The following is a 22,647-nucleotide window of genomic DNA, read 5'->3' on the forward strand; positions in this document are numbered from 1 at the left end:
CACCTCCCGCGTGGCCAGCCTGTGGAAGGTGTCCAGCAGCAGCACTCCCTGCTCCACGTCCCGGACCAGCCCGAAGGCAGACGTGATCAGGTTCTGAGTCATCACCTCCAGGTCCTTGACTCCATGACGAAACCTGCAGGGGCAGAGGAGTGTGGGGACCGGCTGCACCGCTGCGGGCCCTGACGTCAGCCCGCCCCCACCGCCCCCAAATAAGAATCCCGGGAGCCAGGCGCGACCCCCCCCACCCCGTGCCAGGCACACCGAGCGTTCGGTGCGTTCATCGTCTGCGCCCCAGAATGGCACAGTGTCACGGGTTCCGTCGGTGGCTTTGTTAGACGAGGCGACGGGCCTGACGGAGGGACGGGCTGCCCCGGTCTGAGCGGCCGCTCCTTCCTGCCCGACCCTGCCACCTCCACGCACTGCTCAGCGCTCACCCCCTGCCTCCCTCCCTGCACCCCTGCCCAGCCGCCCGGGCCCCCCACCTGTTGTAGTCCTCGTGCCAGGATGTGTTCTTCACGTCCAGGATGCCCCCGCGGACGGCCCGCAGCATACCGAGATACTTGTGGAAGATGTCCTCGATCTCCAGCAAGTTCCGCGTGATCTGGGGCCCCTGGGCGCCGCAGAAGCAGGGCAGCGGAGCCTGCCGGCCGTCCTCCCAGCGCGCAAAGTGGTACTGGCAGTCGCACACCTGAATCGAGGCCCGCGTGAGGGTGCGGGACGCTGCTCCCTCGGCTGACCTTGTCGGGCCTGTGCGCGGCCGGCCCGCAGGGTCTAAAACACCAGGGGCGGGGCGCCTGGGGAGCTCAGGGGGGTGAGCCTCTGCCTTCGGCTCAGGTCATGATCTCAGGGTCCTGGGATCGAGCCCCGCATCGGGCTCTCTGCTCCGCGGGGAGCCTGCTTCCCCAACCCCTGTCCCCCGCCTGCCTCTCTCCCTATTTGTGACCTCTCTCTCTTCCTGTCCAATAAATCCTGCTTCCCTCTCTCTCTCTGCCTGCCTCTCTGCCTACTTGTGATCTCTCTGTCCAATAAATAAATAAAATCTTTAAAAAAATAAATAAATCCAACACCAGGGAGGACCACCAAGAGCAAGGAGCTGCGGGAGGAGCTTTGGCTGACGAACGAACGGCGAGATGCCAGGGCCCTGAGACCCGCAACAGTCTGAGAGCGCGGCACCCGCGCACAATCCCGGGAAAGAGCCTGCGGGGTCTGCCCAGCCCCCAGCCGGGTCCGGAGCCCCCTGCGACTCTGCTCTGCCTCCCCGACGGTCTGCCTACCTCAGTGAGGTCCTTGCAGCGCTGCACGAAGGCGTCCACCTGGGCAAATATGCTGGTCTGATCCAGCACCCAGCCCCTGCTGGAGAACCTGCGTTCGCAGAAACAGAAAGACAGACCAAATGCAGGCGGAGGGATGCCAGGGACCAGCCTCCCTACGCAAAGCTAGAACCAGGAGTCCGGGGTGGGGGGGGGGGGGGCTTAGAAAAAGGGACCCCGAGATGCAGCTCTCCTGCAGAACCGAGGAAGAAAGGCAAGATGAGCAGACGGGCATCTTGGTTCGGGAAGAAGGTTTGCACGTGATGGAGTTTCAGGGAGGACGGTTACGAGAAGCCGCGGAACGGAGGACGGGCAGCTGGGACAGCTGTACCCAGAGAGGAAACGGGGACCAGGTCTAGGGAAGCGGAATCCGGAGGCTTTTGAAAAGTGCAAGGGAAAGGGGTCACTTCGGCCCCAGGACGAGCCGTGGGGGTAGGAGACTCGGCCCGCGGGCGGGGACCACGCCTCACTGGGTGTGCATCTGCACGGCCCGCAGGTAGTGATCCTTCCAGGCCTGACAGCAGGTGATGCAGCCCTGCAGGTCCTCCCTGCTGGAAGTGACGTAGCCCTCGAAGATGCGGTCCAGAGAGATGGCGTGGCAGCACAAGCGAATGATCTCGTTGCTCATCTGCAGGAGGGACGGACAGCCCCACTGCAGGAGGGACGGACAGCCCCACTGCAGGAGGGACGGACAGCCCCACTGCAGGAGGGACGGACAGCCCCGTTGCAGGAGGGACGGACAGCCCCGTTGCAGGAGGGACGGACAGCCCCGTTGCAGGAGGGACGGACAGCCTCGTTGCAGGAGGGACGGACAGCCCCGCTCACGGCCCGAGTCTCCCCGCCTCCCTCGGGCCTCGGCCTCCCAGGCTTGACTGGGCTCCTGATACCCAGCAGGCGTGGGCCAGGGAGCGGGGGGAACCCCTCGGGGCTCTACCTGCACCCCCCAACTCAGCCCAGCTCACGTCCCAGCGAGCACTCAGCCTGGGGTCCGTCCTCCCGCCTTGGCTACCCCGAAGCAAGCTGTGCGGCCCAGGCCCCAAGCCGGAGCGTTCAGGTGGGAGAAGCAGGCAGAAGCCCGTGGTCTCTGTCTGACCCCAGCACTCGCGACACGCTTCCTCCTGCGTGAACTCCCGGGTCTCCGGCTAATCCGCTCATGGACCCCGCGCCCCCCGCCCCGCACACACACACCTTCCGGAAGAGGGAGGTCAGCCTCTCCCGAGTGTTGTAGTGCGGAGAGTTGACCCAGATGATGCGGATGAGACTGATGAGCTTGGGCAGCTTACTGCAGATGTCCCGGGGCCGCATGTAGGCCAGCTCCTGGTAGGGCTCCTTCAGGATCGACAAAAACGTCAGGTTCGACTGCGCTTGCCGGGAACCATCCTGGCGGTGAGGAAGGATGGGGAGAGCAGACTTGGCCTTCGGCAAGAACCAGTTCAAAGCAAGCACCGCTGACCCAGGGGACCCGCCCTGAGTGGCTTCTCTCGAAACTGAGGAGTGAGCATCTCAGCCGGACCGGGGCGTCCAGCTCTCCGCCCTCATGCACGAGCTAGTTCCCGCCACGGTGTCCCTGTGACTCTTCTCGTGGTGAGCCTGTCCCCCCGTCAGACCCCATTAGCTCGGGCTTTGTGTCCACTCCTCCGGTTCCCCAGCCGATGTCAGAACCCCACGCACGGTCTGTACTCACCAGCACCCCCGCTCGCCCCGTTTCACCCAGAGCCCTTATCCTGTTCTTCACCCAGCTTCTAGACTTCTCCACCTGCTGTGGCTCAGCTCCCTTACCCCAGAGCGCCACAGCCCTCCGGGGGAGGGAAGCCCTCCACGCCCACACTCCACAGAGCACCCTGCCTGCTGCTGTCCCCAACACTTGTCGTACTTCATCGACTTTATTTTTTTGTTGGTATCTTATATGATGATGTGCCAATCAATTCTTTTTTTTTTTTTAAGATTCCATTTATTCATTTGACAGAGAGAGAAAGCAGACGCAGGGGAGCAGCGGGCAGGGGAGAAGCAGGCTGTCCGTCAAGCAGGGAGCCCGATGCGGGGCTCGATCCCAGGACCCCGGAATCATGACCTGAGCTGAAGACAGACACCCAACCGACTGAGCCCCCCAGGCACCCCTCAAATCTGTGCTTTGTGTATTTATCTTACAAATCTCTTGGCTGACCACTGTGGGCTCCTCTGTGACCCTGTGCCATCTGGGGGTCCTGCTTTGTGCAAGCCTGGTTTTCTGAGCTGGACTGTACGGCCTGGGCTCAAGGAGGATGCTCCGTGTTGGCTGAGTCTCCCTAATGACTCCGTGAGCTCCCTGGGACCCCGCGTCCCACCACATCTGTACCCTCCCCAAGTGCAGGTCCAAACACTGGGGGGCCCGCCTCTACTGTGGAGGATTCCGCTGGCTCCCTCTGCTTGCCCCCGACTAACAACCGTCCCCACCGCTATCCACACGGCGCTAAGCCTCCGTCCTTGGGCCCGCTCACGCACCTGGATCTGCTGGGCCAGCTTCATAAAGGGCGCCAGGTAGGAGGACTTGGCAAGATGCAGGATGGCCTCGATGTGCTTCACGCCGTCCTTCACCAGCTGCTTACTGATGCCGGACAGGTCCATGCACCGGTTGCGCCAGAACTCAATCTCCTCCAGTGGACCCAAATTTTCTCCTGTCTCCACAGACTCCTGGGCACTGAGCACCTCCTTTATCTGCCGGGTCCAGTGGATCATGGAGGCTGCAGGGGAGAGTGAAAAACCCCTTGCATTTCTCTGTGCTGCTCCCCAGTCCTGTCCTTCCCTCTGCCGCCAAAGCAGCTCTCCTAACCCAGCCCCTTTCCCTGCATCGGGCCCTCTCCTCTCCCCGAGGACCCGCGACACCCTGGCACTGCCGGCCACTCACTCTCCAGCCGCTGTACCAGCTCCTTGTCCTTCACCACCACCTCGGGCGCCACGTTCATGGCCTCCGCAGGAATATAGAGCACGGTGTGCCCCTCCAGTTTGTACCGAGTATCTAAGGACAGGACAGGACCACGGAAGTTCACGGAGGGGATGAGTTCATGCCACCCCAGCCGCGATCACAGCTCATGGACTGGGGCCCCACTAGGACACGGATTTCAGGAGACCCGCCAAGAGAAACAAACAATGACTCAGCATTTTTTTTTTTGGAGTGGGGGGATGCTATCAAGAGGGAAAAGGACAGAAGGCAAGAGGGAACCCTCATTGAGGTAAATAAGAGATGATTGCAAAATAAGGTCAAAGAGCTGTACCACGCCCTCCACATTCTCTGGTGTGACACACGCCCCCCTCCCCAGGACCCCCCCCCCCCACCGCCTGCATCTCCCCTTACCCCACTGGTACTCTTGGAAATATCCAACTCTACTTTGGGGCAGGTCTGGCCCACTTTCTACAGCAGAAAACTGCATCTGTGCTGGAAGGCAGGTTCTGCTCCCTGAGCCACTCGTTCAGCAAGCACATATGGGTGCCTTCTCCGCCCCACGGCGCACGGGTCCCCAGGATGACGCTCCCACCCGCCTCCTTCGCCCTCCTGCCGGCGCAACACTGGAGAGAAAGGAGGCCCTCGAGGTCTTCTGCTCACCTGTCAGGCAGGCCAAGAATCTGTGCAGATGAGAAGTAAAATGATTCCGGATGCTTTCGGGCCAGGTCGTGTTTGTAAAGATCTGGGGGGCAAAGACCCCACTGAGCAGCCGCAGGAGGGCTGGGATGTAGGAGCCCCGCACGGTCCCAAACTGCACAGTTGCCTCAAAGTTCTCCGGGGTGATGGGAACCGGTGAGCAGCGAATGAAGTAGACAATCTGATTCTGGGTCTGCGCGGAAGACAGTAGATGGGAGATCGGTCTCCGGCCCCCGCATGGCACCCAGCGGAATCTGGGGCACCGTCAGGAACACCTGGCTGAGTCCTTCATCACATCCCCTTAGCCTATCCCGAGCCTTCGCTAAATGGAGCGCAAGGGGCTTCCTGATTCTTTGGGGGACACAGCGGAGTTCAAACCCAGACCCGCGGGGAGGAAATGCAGAGCCCACGCCTTGAAGGTAGGGACTGTGTGTTCTGCCCTGCTTGACTCCAGAACCTGGCACGGTTGACTGGGACGTATTAGATTCTCAGTGAATGTTGGGTGGGTCGGATGGAAGGGAAAGGACAGAATGGAGGAAGCCCTTTTAGCCATAGGAAGGGCGGGAACGAGAAAGAAAGAGGCCGCTGTCCGGGGTCTCCCATTTCGGCGGCACACCCCTGCCGCCCAATTTCTCATTCACCCCTCGGTCTGGTTTCTGGTGACTGTGTGGCTGGTGCTGGGGTTCACATTCAGACACGGTGTGACCTTCCTGTTATCGCCTTAAATTTTCTGACTTCTGCATGCCTCGAAAGGCCATGCCTCCTGAAGATCAGGTTGACTTCTCGTGGGTGCCTGCTTTTGTACCGGTTCTTTATAATGTATGTGATTTTTAATAATGAAAATAAAGCACAAAGAAGAAATTTAATAATCACCCATCTTCCCAACTACCCAGAGTTAAATTTTGGCATTTCGAGTTTTTTTTTTTTTTTAAGCTTAACACCATTATTTCTGTTAAAATGATATACATATGTAATGCCATATGATTTTACTCATGGGTGGTATTTAAGAAACAAAACAAACGAGGAAAGGGGAAAAAGTGTGAGAGAGAAACCAAGAAACAGACTCTTGGGGCTCCTGGCCAGCTCAGTGAGAGGAGCAGGCGAGTCTTGGTCTCCAGGTCGTGAGTTCGAGCCCCACACTGGGTGTAGAGAGTACCCAAAAATAAAATTTTTAAAGTCTTAGTGTTTAGGGGCACCTGGGTGGCTCAGTTGTTAAGCGTCTGCCTTCGGCTCAGGTCATGATCCCAAAGTCCTGGGATCGAGACCCTCATCGGGCTCCCTGCTTCAGCCGGAAGCCTGCTTCTCCCTCTCCCACTCCCCCTGCTTTTGTTCCCTCCCTTGTTGTGCCTCTCTGTCAAATAAATAAAATCTTTAAAAATAAAAATAAATAAAACTAAATAAAAATGAAGCCTTGTCATTTAAAAAATGACAACATATATTATAAATAACTGAAATACAGAAGAGTATGACAGTTAAACTGTCATCTAAAATTCCACCACCCGGACACAATGCTGTTCGCTTTACAGAAAATGTTATTCTAGACATCTTTCTACAGACCGACACGTACAGAACAAATTCAAGGTCACTGCAGAATAGGATTGTGCTATTTTTTTATTAAAAGTATTAGATTTAGGGGCGCCTGGGTGGCTCAGTGGGTTGAGCCTCTATCTTTAGCTCAGGTCATGATCTCGGGGTCCTGGGATCGAGCCCCGCATCAGGCTCCCGGCTCAGCGGGAAGCCTGCTTCCTCCTCTCTGCCTGCCTGTGATCTCTGTCAGATAAATAAATAAAATCTTTTTAAAAATAAATAAATAAATAAAAGTATTAGATTCAGGACGCCTGGGTGGCTCTGTTGGTTAAGCAGCTGCCTTCAGCTCAGGTCATGATCCGTGAGTCCCACGATCGAATCCTGCATCGGGCTCCCAGCTTCTGGGAGTCTGCTTCTCCCTCTGACCTTCTCCCCTCTCATGCTCTCTCTCACCCTCTATCTCTCTCTCAAATAAATAAAATTTTTTTTAATATTAGATTTAATTTTACTTGGATTTTTTTTCCCTTCTTTTTAAGATTGTATTACTTTATTTGACAGAGAGAGAGCGTGCACGAGCAGGGGGAGCGGCAGACAGAGGCAGAGGGAGCAGTAGACTGCCCGTTGAGTGGGGGGCCCAGTGCGAGACTCGATCCCAGGACCCTGAGCCAAAGGCAGACGCTCCGCCAAGTGAGCCACCCAGGTGTCCCTACTTGGATTTAATAGAATAAAGACTCCGGTGTGAATAAAACACAGGCATCACCGAGCTTCAATAGTGTTTCTTCACCAACGAGAGAGACTTCTTTCTGAAAGACCTCCTTTTTTTTTTTTTTTTTAAGATGTATTTATTGGACAAAGAGAGATCAGAAGTAGGCAGAGAGGCAGGTGGCGGGGGTGGGGAGCGGGCTCCCTGCCGAGCAGAGAGGCTGATGCGGGGCTCGATCCCAGGACCCCGAGATCATGACCTGAGCTGAAGGCAGAGTCTTAACCCCCTGAGCCGCCCAGGCGCCCCTGAAAGACCTCTTTCTAAAATCATATGAGATTAAAAATATTGAGGTTCAGGGGCACCTGGATGGCTCAGTCGGTTGAGCATCCAACCCTTGGTTTCAGCTCAGGTCACGAGCTCATGAGATCGAGCCCCGTAGTGGGGTCTGCACTCCGCCCAGAGTCCGCTTCTTTCCCTCTGCCCCTCCCCCTGCTCGCACACTCTAAATAAGTAAATAAAAACCTTTAAGAATTTTTGAGGTTCATTTTCCACTGCCTTTCAACGTGAGGTCCTAGTGACTGGCTGCTTTGAGAAAGGAGGACACCAGCACCTCACCCCGGGTCTCCCGCTCAAGACCCGCTCAGCCCTGCTCTGTGCGTGTTATTTTGTTACACTGACCCCCTCCAGCGGCGGCATTTGCATGCCACAGCATAACCCCAATGCTGGTGGTCATTTAGTACTGGTGTTTACTTAAAGGAATTGAATGCTCATAGATTCTCTATTCTCAAGTTCATTTGGTTCATTTTTTTTTTAAGATTTTATTTTTAAGTCGTCTCTCCACCCAACGTGGGGCTCGAACTCACAACTCCGAGATAAAGAGTTGCGCAATCTTCCAACGGAGCCAGGCAGGCCCCCCCCCCGCCCGCGACCCCTCCAGTTTGGTTCATGGCTGAATGGACTAGATTTCCACTGATTACTTCATTTCTGTTTTATACTGCAGGGTTCTTTCAAGGTTGAAAATGATGGCGCGTTTGTTGCCCTCGTATTTGACCATCCCGGCTGGGGATGAAAACGTCGGGGCCCACTGCCCCTCCTGGAGAAAGAACTCTGCGAGGCTGCTCTCCGGGAGATGGGAGAAGTCTGCCACCAGCCTCCTCTCGGTAGACCATTTGCATTTTTGACTAGAGGGCTAAATAATTCTTTCCCAAATTTTTATTTTGAAAACAATTCCGACTCACAGAACAACCGCAAGAAAAGTGCAGTGAACATGCCCGTCATCTGGATGCACCGAACGTTCACGTTTTGCCCCACGTTGTGCTCCCTTACTCTCTCCCTCTCCCCACCGAGCTATTAGAGAGGGAGATGTCGTGCCACGCTGCATCCTTCAGTACATCAGCACACGGCCGCCCGAAATGAGGATCTTCTCCAATATACCCAACACTGTCAAACCACACTCAGAAAATTAAACTTCCTATAATGCCTTACACGATACACCAGACATACTCAGCTCTCCCAGCGGTCCAGACAATGTCGTCTGCAGCTGTTCTCTGCCACCCTGGACCCAACCCAGGATCGCACGTGGTCATCTGTCCTCGGTCCCCTCAAATTCTACAGTCCTCGAGCCTTTGTCTTTCCTCCGTGGCATTGATCTTTCCGAGGGTCCAGGCTGGTTATTTTCCAAAATGTCCCTCGATTTGGATTCCTCTGATTGTTCCCTCATTATTCGATTCAAGTTGAATATTCTTGGCAGGAATGCCGCGTTGGTGATGTTCCTAAAGAATTAATTTCCTTGGAGTTTAGCGCTTGCCTAAGATGTGTGTTGGCATGACACGTCGAAAACAAATTTTGCGGAAGGAAGTACCTGCTTTCAAGCCCCCGATTTGGGTCTGGGACATTCTTTGTATCTTACCTTGAAACTTACATTGTTTCCTTCCTCGGCGCTCTGTATTAGATCACCCTGTCTCATTAACTGTTCCCTAATTATGTTGTCATTGGCTTTCTCTTCCCCGCGCCCTGTAATTATCTCGAGCCTCCCTTCTGCGGCAGCTCACACTCACAGCAACAGCCGGTCAGTTCTTGATGTTTCTAACCCACGAGTTTGCGAGCACGTGGCTTTATTTCCTAAGATTTGCAATCTCCCTTTTATCTCTCTCTCATGTGGCAGCATTTTGTCTGTGTTTGAAAAATTGAATTCACGCTCTTAGTGAGCGTGAATGCTGCTGGATTTCCTTCTGCTCCCCTGTTCTCCTCTGCCTGCTTTGTTCCACGTTTTTGCCCTCGATGTAATATGCTTCCAGTTGCCATGTAATTTCTGTCCTCATGCTTGAGCAGCTCCGCAAATCCGTCCTTTCAGCTCTGAGTCTGGTGGGTGACTCCTTGATGTCCCGCTCTGAGAACCCAGTGCCTTCTCCCCCCTCAAAGTGAAAGGGAAAGGACTGGGTCTTTTACGCCCTGTTCACTTCTCTCTAGCCTAAGAGAACTGCATGACAGGATGGGCAGGGGGTTAAGGCTCATCTCAGTGTAAAATCTTTGTTAAAAATATCTGGGTTCCTTCTCCCTTTCCAGATTTTGTTCAATGTCCAGCTGAAGTTCCCATGGGGGAACACTGGGGGTCCACCATTTCTGTGGGGAGGACAGTGTCCCTAACTCAGTGCACAGACCTTTCATTGGTCACCCCCTTTTTAAGCTGATTAGATTAGATCACGCTTCTTCTCTACTCTTGGGTGTGTCCTTCTCTTTCTCTTTCCTCTTCCTCCTCCTCCTCCTCTTCTTCTTCTGGTTTTACTTCTTGCCCATTTTATCAAGAGTAATAATTTTTGAAGGAACTTTCAATGGGCCGTCTTATCCCAAAAGTACACCCGGAAGTCCACGATCTTAAGTATATTTCAGCACACCAAATAAATTTTCTTCAGCTTCATGAAGGCAGAATTGACAAATAAAAAGCTGTATATATTTAAGGGGTACAACTTGACGTTTTGATATACATAAACGTTGTGAAAGGATCACCGCAATCAAGCTAATTCATACATCCAGCATTTCACGAGGTCCCATTGTGTTTTCCTGTGTGTGTGTGTGTGTGCAGTGAGAACACTTTTCACCCTCTTAGTAAACATCATGTGTAACACAGTATTATTTTTTCCCTACATTCCACACGTAAGTGAGATCCTACAGCATTTGTCTCTCTCTAGCGTAATGGCCTCGAGTTCCATCCAGGTTGTTGCAAATGGCAAGATTTTCCTTCTCGTTGCCGAATACTATTCCACTGTGTGTGGACAGAATTTTGTTCATCCTTCCATCCATCGACAGACACTTGGGCCGTCCCCATGCCTTGGCTGTTGTGAATAGCGCCGCAATGAACTTCTTGAGGCAGTCATTTCATTTCCTTTGGCCGTGTACTCAGAGGTGGATTGCTGGACCATAGGGTGGTTCTACTTTTAAATTGATTTGCATTTCCCTGATGAGTGATCTGGAATGCTTTCTCCAATACCCATTGGCCATTTCTGTGTCTTCTTTGAAAAAAATTGTCCCTTCAAGCCCTCTGCTCATTTTTTGATCAGATTATTTGCTCTCTTTGCCACTGAGTTGTAGGAGTTTTTTAATATATATTTTGGATATTAACCTCTTATCAGAGCTAGGATTCGTACATATTTTCTCCCATGCCTTATGTTGCCTTTCTATTTTGTGGGTGAAGGAAGCCTTGCTAGGCAGAAGCTTTTTGATTTGATGTGGTCCCACTTCCTTGGTTTTGCTTGGTTGCCTTTGGTTTTGGTGTCAGAAATTCCACGCCCTCTGACCAACATCTCCTTGTTTCCCCCTCACCCCAGCTAAATAGATTTTTTTTTAAAGATCTTATTTATTTATTTGACAGAGCGAGATCACAAATAGACAGAGAGGCAGGTAGAGAGAGCGGGAAGGAAGCAGGCTCCCGCCGAGCAAAGAGCCCGACGCGGGACTCTATCTCAGGACCCCGAAATCATGACCCGAGCCGAAGGCAGCGGCTTAACCCACTGAGCCACCCAGGCGCCCCGCTAAATAGATTTTTAACGGGAAACTTTGTTTTCCAAATCTCCCAGTCCTATTCATTGAATGATCCTTTCTTCCCCACAGATTTTTAAATGGAATTTTTATAGAAAATGCTTACATATATGCAGTCTATACTTTGTGTCTTTAATGTTGTAAATATGATATATGTTCCTGGCCCAGGACAACTCTGTTTTATTTTTATTTTATCTTGTATTAATTTTATTTTATTTTATGGAGGCTCCATGCCCAGCACAGGGCTTGAACTCATGACCCTGAGATGGACTCACGTGTTCCACCAACTGAGCCTGCCGGGCGCCCCAACTCTGTTTTAATCACTACAGTTAAATACGAGATTTCCATATTCACAGCTCTCCTTCATGCTCTCCTTCTTCATCATGTTCTTTTGTCCTTTTCCGGAATTTTTCTGGATGGTATCTTAAAATCTTTACACAAGAAATCTGGGGACTGTGGCACTTTGATTGGAGTTGCGTTAAAATGGTGCATTTGTTTGGATGGAATGATCTTTATAATCAAGATTCCCACTTAGAAACAGGATATGGCTCACGGTGTAGTCAGATTTTCTGACAAGGCCTGCAACACAGTTGCTTTCTTTCATATAAATCCTACACATTTTTGCAAATTTTTGTTCCTTTTATGAATGGGATCTTTTTTTGTTTCTCTTTTTTCCCATGTCATCTTATAGCTGACGATTGGCCGTGGAGAGGAAAAAGCCACAGTCTGTTTTTGCTCTTGTTTAATCCAGAACATTCCACAGGTTAGGTCACCGCACTGGGCCGCACTCGCGTTCTTTATCGTTCCGATTTTCGTACTGTGCTGCCAATAAAAAATAATGCAAAAGCCTTTCTCTTTTCCAACATTTTATTTCAAAAATACCAAACACGTCGGAGAGTTATGAGAATTTAACAGTAACGACCTGTACCCCTGCCGCCCAGAGCCTACGGCGAACGTTCGACTGTCCACCTGTCCGTCTCCCTCCTGGTGGTTTGCCCCTCGCTAACGGATCTTCCACATTGTCGAACGGTTATTTACCTAATCCGGGCAGGCCGGCGCTAGCTCCCCCGGGGAGCGAGGCCGGACCCCCAGCCTAACGTACAAGGCTGTGCACAAACTGCCCCCCCCACCTTTTCAGGATCACATCCCAACGCTCTTCTTTGCACATGAAGTGTTCTTTACCGGAACAGCTCTTACCCAGACTCGCTGAAACCCTATTTACCTTTTCTCTCCAGCTGAAATGCCAGCTCCGTCACCGAGCCCCCGCAAGCCGTCTGCTGGGTCTCTCAGTTGCCCCCATCAACCTCCTATAAAGCCCTGCCCATGGCATCATAACACAGTCAAAATTCTGTACGTGTCCGTCTTCCCCACTAGACCACGAGATCACCAAAACCAGAACCCACCTCATTTCTCCTCTGTATCCCACTGCCAAGCCGGGTTCCTGACACGCCTTGAGACTCAAGAGACCTCTGGTCCAGGAGCTAAGACTCCAAGATGACTGAGATACGCACGACCCTCAGCTCCCCGGCAGGCCGCCTCGGGGTCGGGGGAGCGGGATACCCACCTGCACAGGCATGCCCAGATCTAGCTTCAGCCCCATATAGGGGTCGATGTAGATGGTAAGGATGACCTCTGAAGGGTCCTGGGCAAAGTGTTCCAGAACGGCGTCGTGCTCCGCTGTCCAGACGGCATCCGCTAGTCCCGTCAGCACAGCTCGGGACCGGAAAAGGGGCTTCTATAGGAGGAGCAGAGAGCCGAGGCAGGTACAGCTGTTAGGATGAGTCATTTCTCCCACTCACAAGTGCCCGTGAGGACATGGGAGACGGGAAGTCAGAGGGGTCCGGAATGGTGTGAACAGAAGGCTGACGATGAACTGAGTGAAAGGCTTCGAGCTTCTTTTTTTTTTTAAGATTTTATTTATTTATTTGACAGAGAGAGAGATCACAAGTAGGCAGAGAGGCAGGCAGAGAGAGAGGAGGAAGCAGGCTCCCTGCAGAGCAGAGAGCCCGATGCGGGGCTCGATCCCAGGACCCTGAGATCATGACCTGAGCCAAAGGCAGCGGCTTAATCCACTGAGCCACCCAGGCGCCCCAAGGCTTCGAGCTTCTAAAGAAACAAGACAATCAGATTCCCTTGCTTCTGCAAGTAAAACTAGACGAGATCACTAGACGGAAAGTGGGGGATAGTATCTTCCGAGAGATCTCCTTTATGCCTGTCGTTGTAAAAACTCATCGTCAAGCAATCCTCAACTTCAAAGTAAAACTAAGTCCAGGGAACCTGTAGGATATTAGCCTAAAGCAAGCAACCAGGAGCAAAGATGGCATGCCACAAAAAGGATAAGGCTAAAAAAGGATAAAAAAAGGATAAGGCTGCACGCAGCCTCTCTGGGGTACCGAAGTAAGAGGAGATATTCCGGGAAAGCCAACTGGCACAGCAGAGAGGAAGAAGGGAGGGGAAAAGACAAGACTGGGAAACATCAAAGAACATATCAACTCAATGAAAAATAAATGATAACTGGTGACTTGAAAAAATTTCATCTGTAGAGCTCCACTAATTAATTCAGGAAACTTGGGGTGCCTGGCTGGCTCAGTCAGAGGAACATAGGGTTCTTGATCTCAGGGTCATGAGTTCAAGCCCCACTTGGATGTAGAGATTACTAAAGAAAATAAATAAGCTTTAAATATTTAAGGAAACTAGAAGACGCACAGATGAACGGGGAGTCACCTTGTCCTTCTCCCAGTTCTCCTGGAAGACGAGAAGGAAGTCTCTTTCACTTAACATTTCCAAGTCAAGAAATCGGTGCTCTAAGAAGGCCCCACATAAACACGCAGACAAGCCCATGAGGTGTGAGTCATGTCACGTCATCGAACTCAGAAAGCAAAAGTATGAAAAAACGTCCAATTTCACTTGAAATCAAAGAAATACAATTAAAAATAGCAAAGATAGGGTGTTTATGGCTACACTGCTAACACGCAGACCTGGAAAATGCTTGCAGCGCCCGTGAGGCCAGAATGTGGAATTGGTCTGGAAGACAGCCGAGTGGAACACACTGAGCTTGCCCCAGTGTGACTCCAGGTGCAGAGACAAAGAAGCAAAAGGTGTGAGAACTGTCCCTCACTTAAAGCCCTTTTCCTCCTGCGGGGGGGTGGGGGGACGGCGGGGCACGGACAACTTTGTCCTTTACTCAGCGGACCGGATTTATGGTGAGCAGGAGAGAGTAAGCAGAAGCAAGTGACAGACTGAACAGAATTCCTTGTACTGGGGCGCCTGGGTGGCTCAGTGGGTTAAGCGTCTGCCTTCGGCTCAGGTCATGATCCCAGGGTCCTGGGATCGAGCCCCGCATCAGGCTCTCTGCTCGGAAGGGAGCCTGCTTCCCTTCCTCTCTCTCTGCCTGCCTCTCCGCCTACTTGTGATCTCTCTCTCTGTCAAATAAATAAAATCTTTAAAAAAAAAAAAAAAGAATTCCTCGTTCCCCATTTTAACAACCGGGCCTCTGATTCACCGGTTATCAGGGAGATATATATATCTCGGCGGAAAAGCCTAACTTACCACATCCACCTCGGGCTCCTGGAATTCCTCCTTCTCAACCTTGGGCTCCTCCAACGGTGACTCTGGGAAGAATAAAATTTCCAAGATGAAGGCATTCCTTCAAAACCGATACCCAGGGTCACCCCATGACCTCCCCTACTCCACTGCTGGGTGTGTCCCCGAGAGCGCTGGAGGCAGGACTCCAAGAGCCGCTCTGAGCTCCCTGTTCCCGGAAGCATCCTTCCCAGCAGCCAGAAGGTGGAAACAACCCAACCGCCCATCAAGGGACAAGGGGTCTACAGAGGGCGGTGGACGGGGACTCCGCTATGAAAGGAAACGGAGGTCTGCCGCCGAGCCTCATCACGGACGAGCCTTGAAAACGTGACATGAGGTGAAAGAAGCCAGTCCCGAGAGACCGCGTGCTGGGTGACTCCGTTTGTGTGAAATGTCGAGAATCAGCAAAGCCACAGAGACAGGAAGTGGACTGGTGGTTGGCAGGCTCTGTGGGGGAGGGGCTGCTAAAAAAGCCTGGGCTCTGGTGTCGGTGAGGACACAGGGTCACCCAGGGGCGCCAGGGTGGCTCAGTCAGGTGAGCATCCGACTCTCCATTTCGGCTTAGGTCATGATCTTGGGGTGGTGAGATCGAGGTCCCTGTCAGGCTCTGCCTTAGGCGTGGAGCCTGCTTGAGGTCCCCCCCTCCCTCCTGCACACACACGCACACTGGGTCTCCGGAACAAAAACAAACACATATCGGGTTATCTGGTGCCAATTTTTCAAGGTGCTTGGTGTGGCTTTCTTAGTGGGGGGCTGATGAAATGTACGCTTTGGGGAGCTGGTTGAAAAGCTTTGCGTACCCCCTAAATCAGGTAAATGGTCTTGAAAGGGGTGGGTTTTACAGTAAGTGAATTCTATCCCCCCCCCCCATTCAGCTTCCGGCCTTCCTTGATCTTCCCATTCGGACAAGTCCCGCCCACAGAAAGCGGCCCCTCTCCAAACCAAGACCAGGCCAAGGGCACTCATTCCCGCGGCACCCACTCTGCTCACCAGTAGTCCCCAGAAGGGCGTTTTTTTACCTACAGATCTGTAGCTCACACGGGAGATGGGTAGAACCGGTGGGTTTCCCATCTGCCGTGGCTAAAAAGAAGAAATGAGATGGAACCAGAGAACCTTGGGGGACAGGACCCTCCAGCTTCCAGAAAGAAACACTAAGAGGGAGGTGCGCCTGGGGGCTCCATTGGTAAAGCGGCTACCTTCGGCTCAGGTCATGATCTCAGGGTCCTGAGATGGAGCCCCGCATCAGTCTCCCTACTCAGCGGGGAGTCTGTGTCTCCTCTTCCTCTGCCCCTCCCCCTGCTTGTTCTCAAGCTCTCCCTCTCTCTAATAAATAGAATCTTTACTTAAAAAGCTTTTCAGGGGCACTTGGGTGGCTCAGTGGGTTAAAGCCTCTGCCTTCGGCTCAGGTCGTGATCCCAAGGTCCTGAGATCAAGCCCTGCATCAGGCTCTCTGCTCAGCAGAGCGCCTGCTTCCTCCTTTCTCTCTCTGCCTGCCTCTCTGCCTACTTGTGACCTGCCATAAAATAAATATTTTAAAAATCTTTTAAAAAAAATAAATAATAAAAAGCTTTTCAAATTAGAAATATGGAATTATAAACCTGTCCTTTTCTTTTTAATATTTCATTTTTTTTAAGACTTTATTTGACAGAGAGAGAGAGATCACAGGTTGGCAAAGAGGCAGGCAGAGAGAGAGGAGGAAGCACGTTCCCTGCTGAGCAGAGAGCCCGATATGGGGCTCGATCCCAGGACCCTGGGATCATGACCTGAGCTGAAGGCAGAGGCTTAACCCACTGAGCCACCCGGCTGCCCCTCCTTCTTCTTTTCTTAATGGGAATGGAGAAACCCTTAAGGAAGGAAAGGTTGGGAATACAGACCATTGGCCTACTTTTACCAAGAAGCGTCTTCGGCCCTCCTTCCACCCATCCATGAGAGCAGATAACATCTATCACAAAATGCCACAGACCGGGTGGCTTATTTCTCCCGCTTCTGAAGGCCGGAAGTCCTAGATGGGGATGCCGGCCTGGTCCCTGGGAGCCTTCTTCTTCTGGGACACAGGCTTCTCGTAGTGTTCTCACACGGAAGGACAGGGCCAGGGATCTCAGAACCAGTTTCCTAAGGCACTTATCCCGTCCCTGACGTGATGCAAGCACTTCCCAAGACACACCTCTCAGAGGCCTCACCCACTAATCCCATCACATTGGGCAGTAGGATTTCAACAAACGAATCTGTTGGGGGGAGGGGACCACAAACATTCGGACATGACAGGCCCCCTGTCTCCAGTGGGACAGGACTCAATCCCTCCCCAGCCCCAAAGGTGACAGGGATTGCCGTGTTCTTTGGGGCTGGCAGGGAGGCCCCAGGCCTCTCTGAGCGTCAGGCTTAGAGCTCGGGGAGCCTCAGAATCTTTGTATTTGCTGGTTAGTGCTTTCATCTAGAATCTCCTTCCCTTCCGCCACTGGAGGGTTCTCCAAACTGAACCTCCTGCGTCTCCTGCTTCCCTGCTCTGCTCCAGGCACCCAGGAGCTAGTCCCCCTTGCAATACTTCCGAGAGAACTGCCGGTTTCTAGCGTCTGGATCCTAGGGACCCCGCGCAGATCCCGGACCCTTCTCCCACACCCAGGTCTAATCTCCCCACCGTTAATATCAAAAGGAGATTCCATCCCTCTCCATCTCGTCAAGCTGCCAGCCGTGCAAAGAAGCCCCATGGAAAAGAGGAGGCCTGTGCTTAGTACATAGTTGTACCCGCATGGGCCGGCGCTCTAAGGGACAGCCCAGGGACACCAAACCTTCCAACCCACAGGGCCGGAGTCCCTCGGATCTAAGCCGCAGGAGGCAGCCTCTTTAAATTCTTTTCTCCCCCACCCCCATGGAGACATCAGGCTGCTTTTCTCGTGGCCCTGAACCCGACCTCCTGAGCCGACCGACGCCCCTGCCAAAATGGAAGGCAGGGCTACAGAGCTTGAAACAGATGGGAGAAAGCTGCCGTCAGGCTTAGGATTCAAAGGGAGGCAAAGCAGGCTGTCTCCATGGTGATGGGCTTCATGGGAGAAAAACATTATTTGTTTTGCCACCCAGGGTGAAAATGGGAAGAAGGAAGAGATCAAACCCTCTTCGGTGTGATAGGAGGAACCCCGAGGCAGCGGCCAAGTTAAAGGACCGGCTGGTGAGCTCTTGGTGCATTTGCGGGGAAGGGGGGACACAGAAGAAGGACCCCAGCAGCAGGCCTGAGAGTCCATCGAACCCCCAGCTTCTAACCCAGAAGCAACAGCCCTCAGACCCTCTTTGAACGCAAACATTCTGCCTCCGAGCTCCTTCCCAGCAGGTACCCACCGGGCTCCTCCTTGAGGGCCTCAGGCTCCGGCTGGGGCTCCGCAGAGGGCAGGAAGCTCTCCTCAGCCTGCGAGGCCAGCACCTCCCGGGTAGTTCTCCTGCGGGTGCCTCCGCGGCCACCGCTTCCCCGGGAGCTCACTTTCCACTTCTTCTCCGCTTTGCTGGACATGGTGTGGGCAGGACCTGCAGGCATGCGGGCAGCTGGGGGTCGACCACCTGAGCCACCCCCACCCCGGCCCCCCATGCCCTGTCCGCTCTGAGTACACAAACTGAGACACACCCCCCACTTCGTATCATAATCTCATCTGGGGATACCCGCACCCTGCGCCGTGGACCACAAGGGGCCTTGCAGACCTCACTCCTTTCCCTGGAGAATCGCACTTTCTTCAGAGCATTGGGTCCAAAAGCAGTCAGTCCCTTAAGGCTTCGGGAGTGAATGAAAGCCGAAGACGGTAGCCTCTAACAGACACCCGGCTACGGAGGGTTTAGGAACCTGTCTCTCTGCCCAGAAGTGTGAGAACAGATCAGGAGGGAAAAAACATATAAGCTGTGGTGTTGCTTAGGCTTCAATCGCCTTACCCCTCAGGGCCTCAGGTGAGGGAGACAAGGCCCGAGGAAGGGAAGACTGCCCCTGGGCTCCCTGCCCTGTGTCTGTGCGTCAAGTCCACGAAACACACCAGGACAATCTTCCCAAGTAGCTGCTTTCCTCCCAGCTTACTAATAACCTCCTGCAAGGGTGGAATGGGGAGATGGAAAATTTTCCCCCTACCCACAGCAAAATGTGCAACCTCCTTAAGCTGAGAAAAACCGGATTTGTGACATGTCGCTTTAATTTTTCATTGCTGGGGGCGCCTGGGTGGCTCAGTGGGTTAAGCCTCTGCCTTCGGCTCAGGTCATGATCCCAGGGTCCTGGGATGGAGCCTGCTTCCCTTCCTTTCTCTCTGCCTACTTGTGATCTCTGTCTGTCAAATAAATAAAATCTTTAAAAAAAAAATTTGTTTTTTTCATTGCTGGGGTAGGGGGAATGAACCCTGTTTTGCGTGTACTGAGGAGATCTCTGGGCATAGCTGACCCCATCCTCCGGGCCAACCAGCAAGGAAGACCAAGACCCTCTCGTTCCCCGGGCCACAGCCTGGGGGTAGCAAGGAGGAAAGTCACCCAAGATGCAATTCTGCCTTGTGTCTGCCGGAGAAGGCCCTGCGGGAAGGAGGAAGGCCTCCATCGGAAAGAGGGAGCATCCCGGTTGGCTGTGGGAAGCCCTGGGGCCACGTGGGGCCGGCTGCCAGGCATTCCTCCTGCAGCCAGCTTCAGGCCGACAGCCACCTGTGGCTGTCCTCCCGCCCCACGGGCTGCCCCAGGCAGGGATCCCAGATTAGGAGTTTCAGACGTGAAGGATGTGGACTTTGCTCGAAGGAAAAACGTCCTACTGGGCCCACGCATCGATAAAACCAACAGCAGCAGCGCCGCGGGTCTCCAGAGAAGCGTCCGCCGGTACTTCCTGGCCTCGGGCTGCAGCCCCAGGGGCGTTCGCAGGCCAGGCGAGGGGGCACCCTCGGGGCTCTTCCCTCGGCCCGCCGGGAAGGGCTGCTCGGCCGGCCTGGGGACCCGCGCCAGCGCCCGGGGTGGGGCGGCCCTGTCCTCCAGCGAGCTCCCCTGCGGCCACCTTGCCTACAACGGTCACAACGGTCCAGCCCCGCCGCGCCCAGCCGTCCCGACCCCAGCGCGCCTTCCTCTCCCCTCCCCACACACCTGCCCCTCCCCGCCCTCTGCCCCAACCCGGCTGTCCCTTTCCCCCACCACGGCCCCTTCTCCCCAAAGCTTCCCACGTCTCCCCTCCTCCTCTCTGGCCCCGACACACACCTCACGGCGCCGACCCTGTCCACCCTAGGCCGGCCGACCGGCCCCTCCAGCTGGGAAGGCGCCCAGCGAGCCCCGCTCCCGCCCGCGCCCGCACGCGTCGCCAAGGCAACCCCGCGCGGGGAGGGGCGAGCGGCCGGGGAGCTAGCCCAGCCTCCACGGCGCAGGCGCAGGGTAGCCCCGCTCCGCCGCCCGGCCGCCCGACCGAGCCCGCGTGCGCCCCGCGGGGACCCGCGCCCGCAAGGGCCGGCGAGGCAGGGCCGGCCACCGCGTCCGGCAGGCCGGGTCTTGTCCGAGCACGGGCCGGCGGGGCTGGGGCTGAGAGCACGAGCTGCGCTGCCGCGGGACCCCGGAAGGGTCGGGGGCGTCCCGGCGCCCGGGTCCGCGGGCTCGCTCCCGCGCGCGGCCGGCAGGTGGCGCCCGGGGTCCCGCCGCGGGGCTGGAAGGCGCTCCAGGATTTCAAGGCAGCCGCGGCTGCAGCTGGGTCCGGGGGAAAAACCGGGGCTGGAGCACCCCTGCCCTCCCGCCCGTTTCCCTCGCCGGCGCTCGGACCGGGGTCTGGCAGCGCCGGGCGGCGCGGGGCGGGGGAGCGCAGGGAAGAACAGAACTGGAATTCCGGGAACCGGGGGATTGGCTCTGGGAAGCGTCGCCCGTTTTGGGGGGAACGGGAGGCGGGGACTCCCTGGGGAAGGTGACCGGGCCGGGGAGGGGCTCGGCTCTGCGTGAGAACAAAGGCTTAGTCCTGGGGAAGCGAGAGGAGAAGGGGCGTGGGGGGGGGCATACCGCAGCTGGGGCTAGGGGGCGCTGCGGGCCCGGGGCCGCGGAGGGGCCGCCTGGAACCCTGGGCCCTACCTGCGGCGGGAGAAGCTGGAGCGCGGAAGCCGAGTCGGGGGATGGGAAGGCCCCCTCCCTGCTTCCATCAATAGTGCCTAATTAAGACAAAGCCAGCAGCGAGCCCACTGATTGCATTTCCATGAGGAGCTAAATTGATGACATTTTCTTTGCTGGATGTGGAGGGGGAGAAGCTGGCACCTCAGATCCCCCCTTTTCTGGTTGGTGTTCACACCTGACGGGTCTCTGACATGCCAGTCTGGCCCCACAAGGCTCTGCGGCCTCGGGGGGCTCCTGAAGGCCCCTGGGTCCATCCACACCCAACCCTGACCCCGCCATCCCACCTGTCCTGATTTCCAGAATGAACAGCACCTGCCCTCGGGACTCCCCTCCCCCCCACCCCTTTTTCCTTAGGGTAGGCGTCTGGGCGACTCTGATTTGGGGTTCCCTAGCCCAGGCCAAAGTCCTACCGCTGAAGACAAGGGTTGAAGTTGTGAGGGGTCCTGCCACGCCCCAAACCGGCTGCACTGCAAGTGGTACTAAGTGGGTGATCCTCGAGGTGACACGATTGGGCCCATCCCCCTGGGAAAAGTCCCAAAGGAGCGAAGATTTGAGGGGAGGCGTGGGACGCGAGGTCTTAGAGGCAGGGCTCCCGGCTCCCACAGGAAAGGAACGTTGTGTAGACCCCGCTTCTCTTCTGACTGCACCCCCAACCTTGGCTGTGCCTAGGGATCCCAGCCCCCTACATTATGCTAAATAGGTAATCAAACATCTCGCTTTGCTAATTACCGCTCAATCCGATTAAACGCTGCTGAAGCTCATCAACAGGGGTGGGGGGGAGGGCTGAAGGGGAACCAACCACAGCTGGGGTGGGGGTCTTGTCCCTAGGAGCTCCAGGGGCCAGCCAGGGCACCAAGACGAAGGACCCCCCCAAAGGAAAGGGAGAGAGGGTTGTACCCGTGAGACATTTACCCTTACTGCATCCCCCAACCTCAAGGCTTTCCCTCCTCCCAGACCTTCGTTACCCCCAGAACCCAGGCATCCGGCCATTCCCACAGCTCCCCCCACACAACCCTGCCCCAGATTTAATAAGTTCTGTTCTCTCACTGTCAATATTTGATGTCTCAGAGCCATCTCCACGGAGAGAGGGGGACTCTTCCCTTGCTTCCCCCCTACCTTGGCCGTCTTTTGCCCACCCCAGTCTCTTTGTGCCCCCAACCTTCTCCAATGAGCTGACTTAATGAAATGATATTAAAGTCTTGAGCAACTCCCACAGATGGTTGTTATGGTGAAGGGAGTGGGCAGGAAGCCTGGGTCCCTGAGGGGAGCAAGGGCTGAGGCGGGGAGAGCGAGCCAGAGGCTAAGGTCTTGAAGCCTCGGTCCCCAGTGGGGAGCAGCAGATCTGGGGTGAGCCGGGGGCTGGACCTCTGGATCTTGGCGGGAAGGAAAGGGAGTGAAGGCTGCAGGCCCAGGAGAAGGTGGGAAGAAAGGACATTCCGGGGGTCGGGGTCTCAGCCTGTTGTCCAGAGCATCTGTCAGGGATGGAGAGGCAAGCTGGGGGGCGGGGGTGGGGGGGTGGGGCAGGGCCTCTGTGCCAGCAGCCTCCCGCGGACTGTGCCCTGGGCTGGTCCGTGAGAACCACAGTAGATGCCTCTTCAGCCCTGCCTCATCCCTCTTCCCCCCTTCTCCCCCAGCAGACCCCCACAGGTGATTTGTAGCTGATGCCCTCACAATGGTCGGGGCCAGGAGAGAGCCTTTCCAGACAGGAAGAGCTGAGAGCTTCCAGGAGAGAAGAGAAGGAACAGAGGCCAAGAGATGGGGAGCCAAGCGCCACCCCCCCGCCTCCCCCCACCCAT

General features: G+C 55.0%; 1 protein-coding gene across 1 annotated transcript in view; it reads right to left on the minus strand.

Moving 5' to 3' along the window:
• The window catches only part of DNAH2 (dynein axonemal heavy chain 2), a 79,305-nt gene extending 59,243 nt beyond the window's left edge, over window positions 1–20,062 (minus strand). Inside the window, exons 1-12 of the mRNA XM_045985130.1 lie at window positions 19,964–20,062; window positions 18,104–18,286; window positions 14,741–14,802; window positions 12,756–12,926; window positions 4,891–5,119; window positions 4,195–4,305; window positions 3,792–4,030; window positions 2,499–2,690; window positions 1,781–1,938; window positions 1,275–1,362; window positions 483–688; window positions 4–133 (exon numbers count right to left, since the gene is read on the minus strand). Coding sequence (XP_045841086.1) covers window positions 4–133; window positions 483–688; window positions 1,275–1,362; window positions 1,781–1,938; window positions 2,499–2,690; window positions 3,792–4,030; window positions 4,195–4,305; window positions 4,891–5,119; window positions 12,756–12,926; window positions 14,741–14,802; window positions 18,104–18,272 — 1,755 coding nt within the window. The 5' untranslated portion in view covers window positions 18,273–18,286; window positions 19,964–20,062. The remainder of the gene's footprint in view (window positions 1–3; window positions 134–482; window positions 689–1,274; window positions 1,363–1,780; window positions 1,939–2,498; window positions 2,691–3,791; window positions 4,031–4,194; window positions 4,306–4,890; window positions 5,120–12,755; window positions 12,927–14,740; window positions 14,803–18,103; window positions 18,287–19,963) is intronic.
• Window positions 20,063–22,647: the final 2,585 nt, after the last annotated feature.

Source organism: Meles meles, chromosome 18, assembly GCF_922984935.1.
Source record: "Meles meles chromosome 18, mMelMel3.1 paternal haplotype, whole genome shotgun sequence".
NCBI classification, from domain to species: Eukaryota; Metazoa; Chordata; class Mammalia; order Carnivora; family Mustelidae; genus Meles; species Meles meles.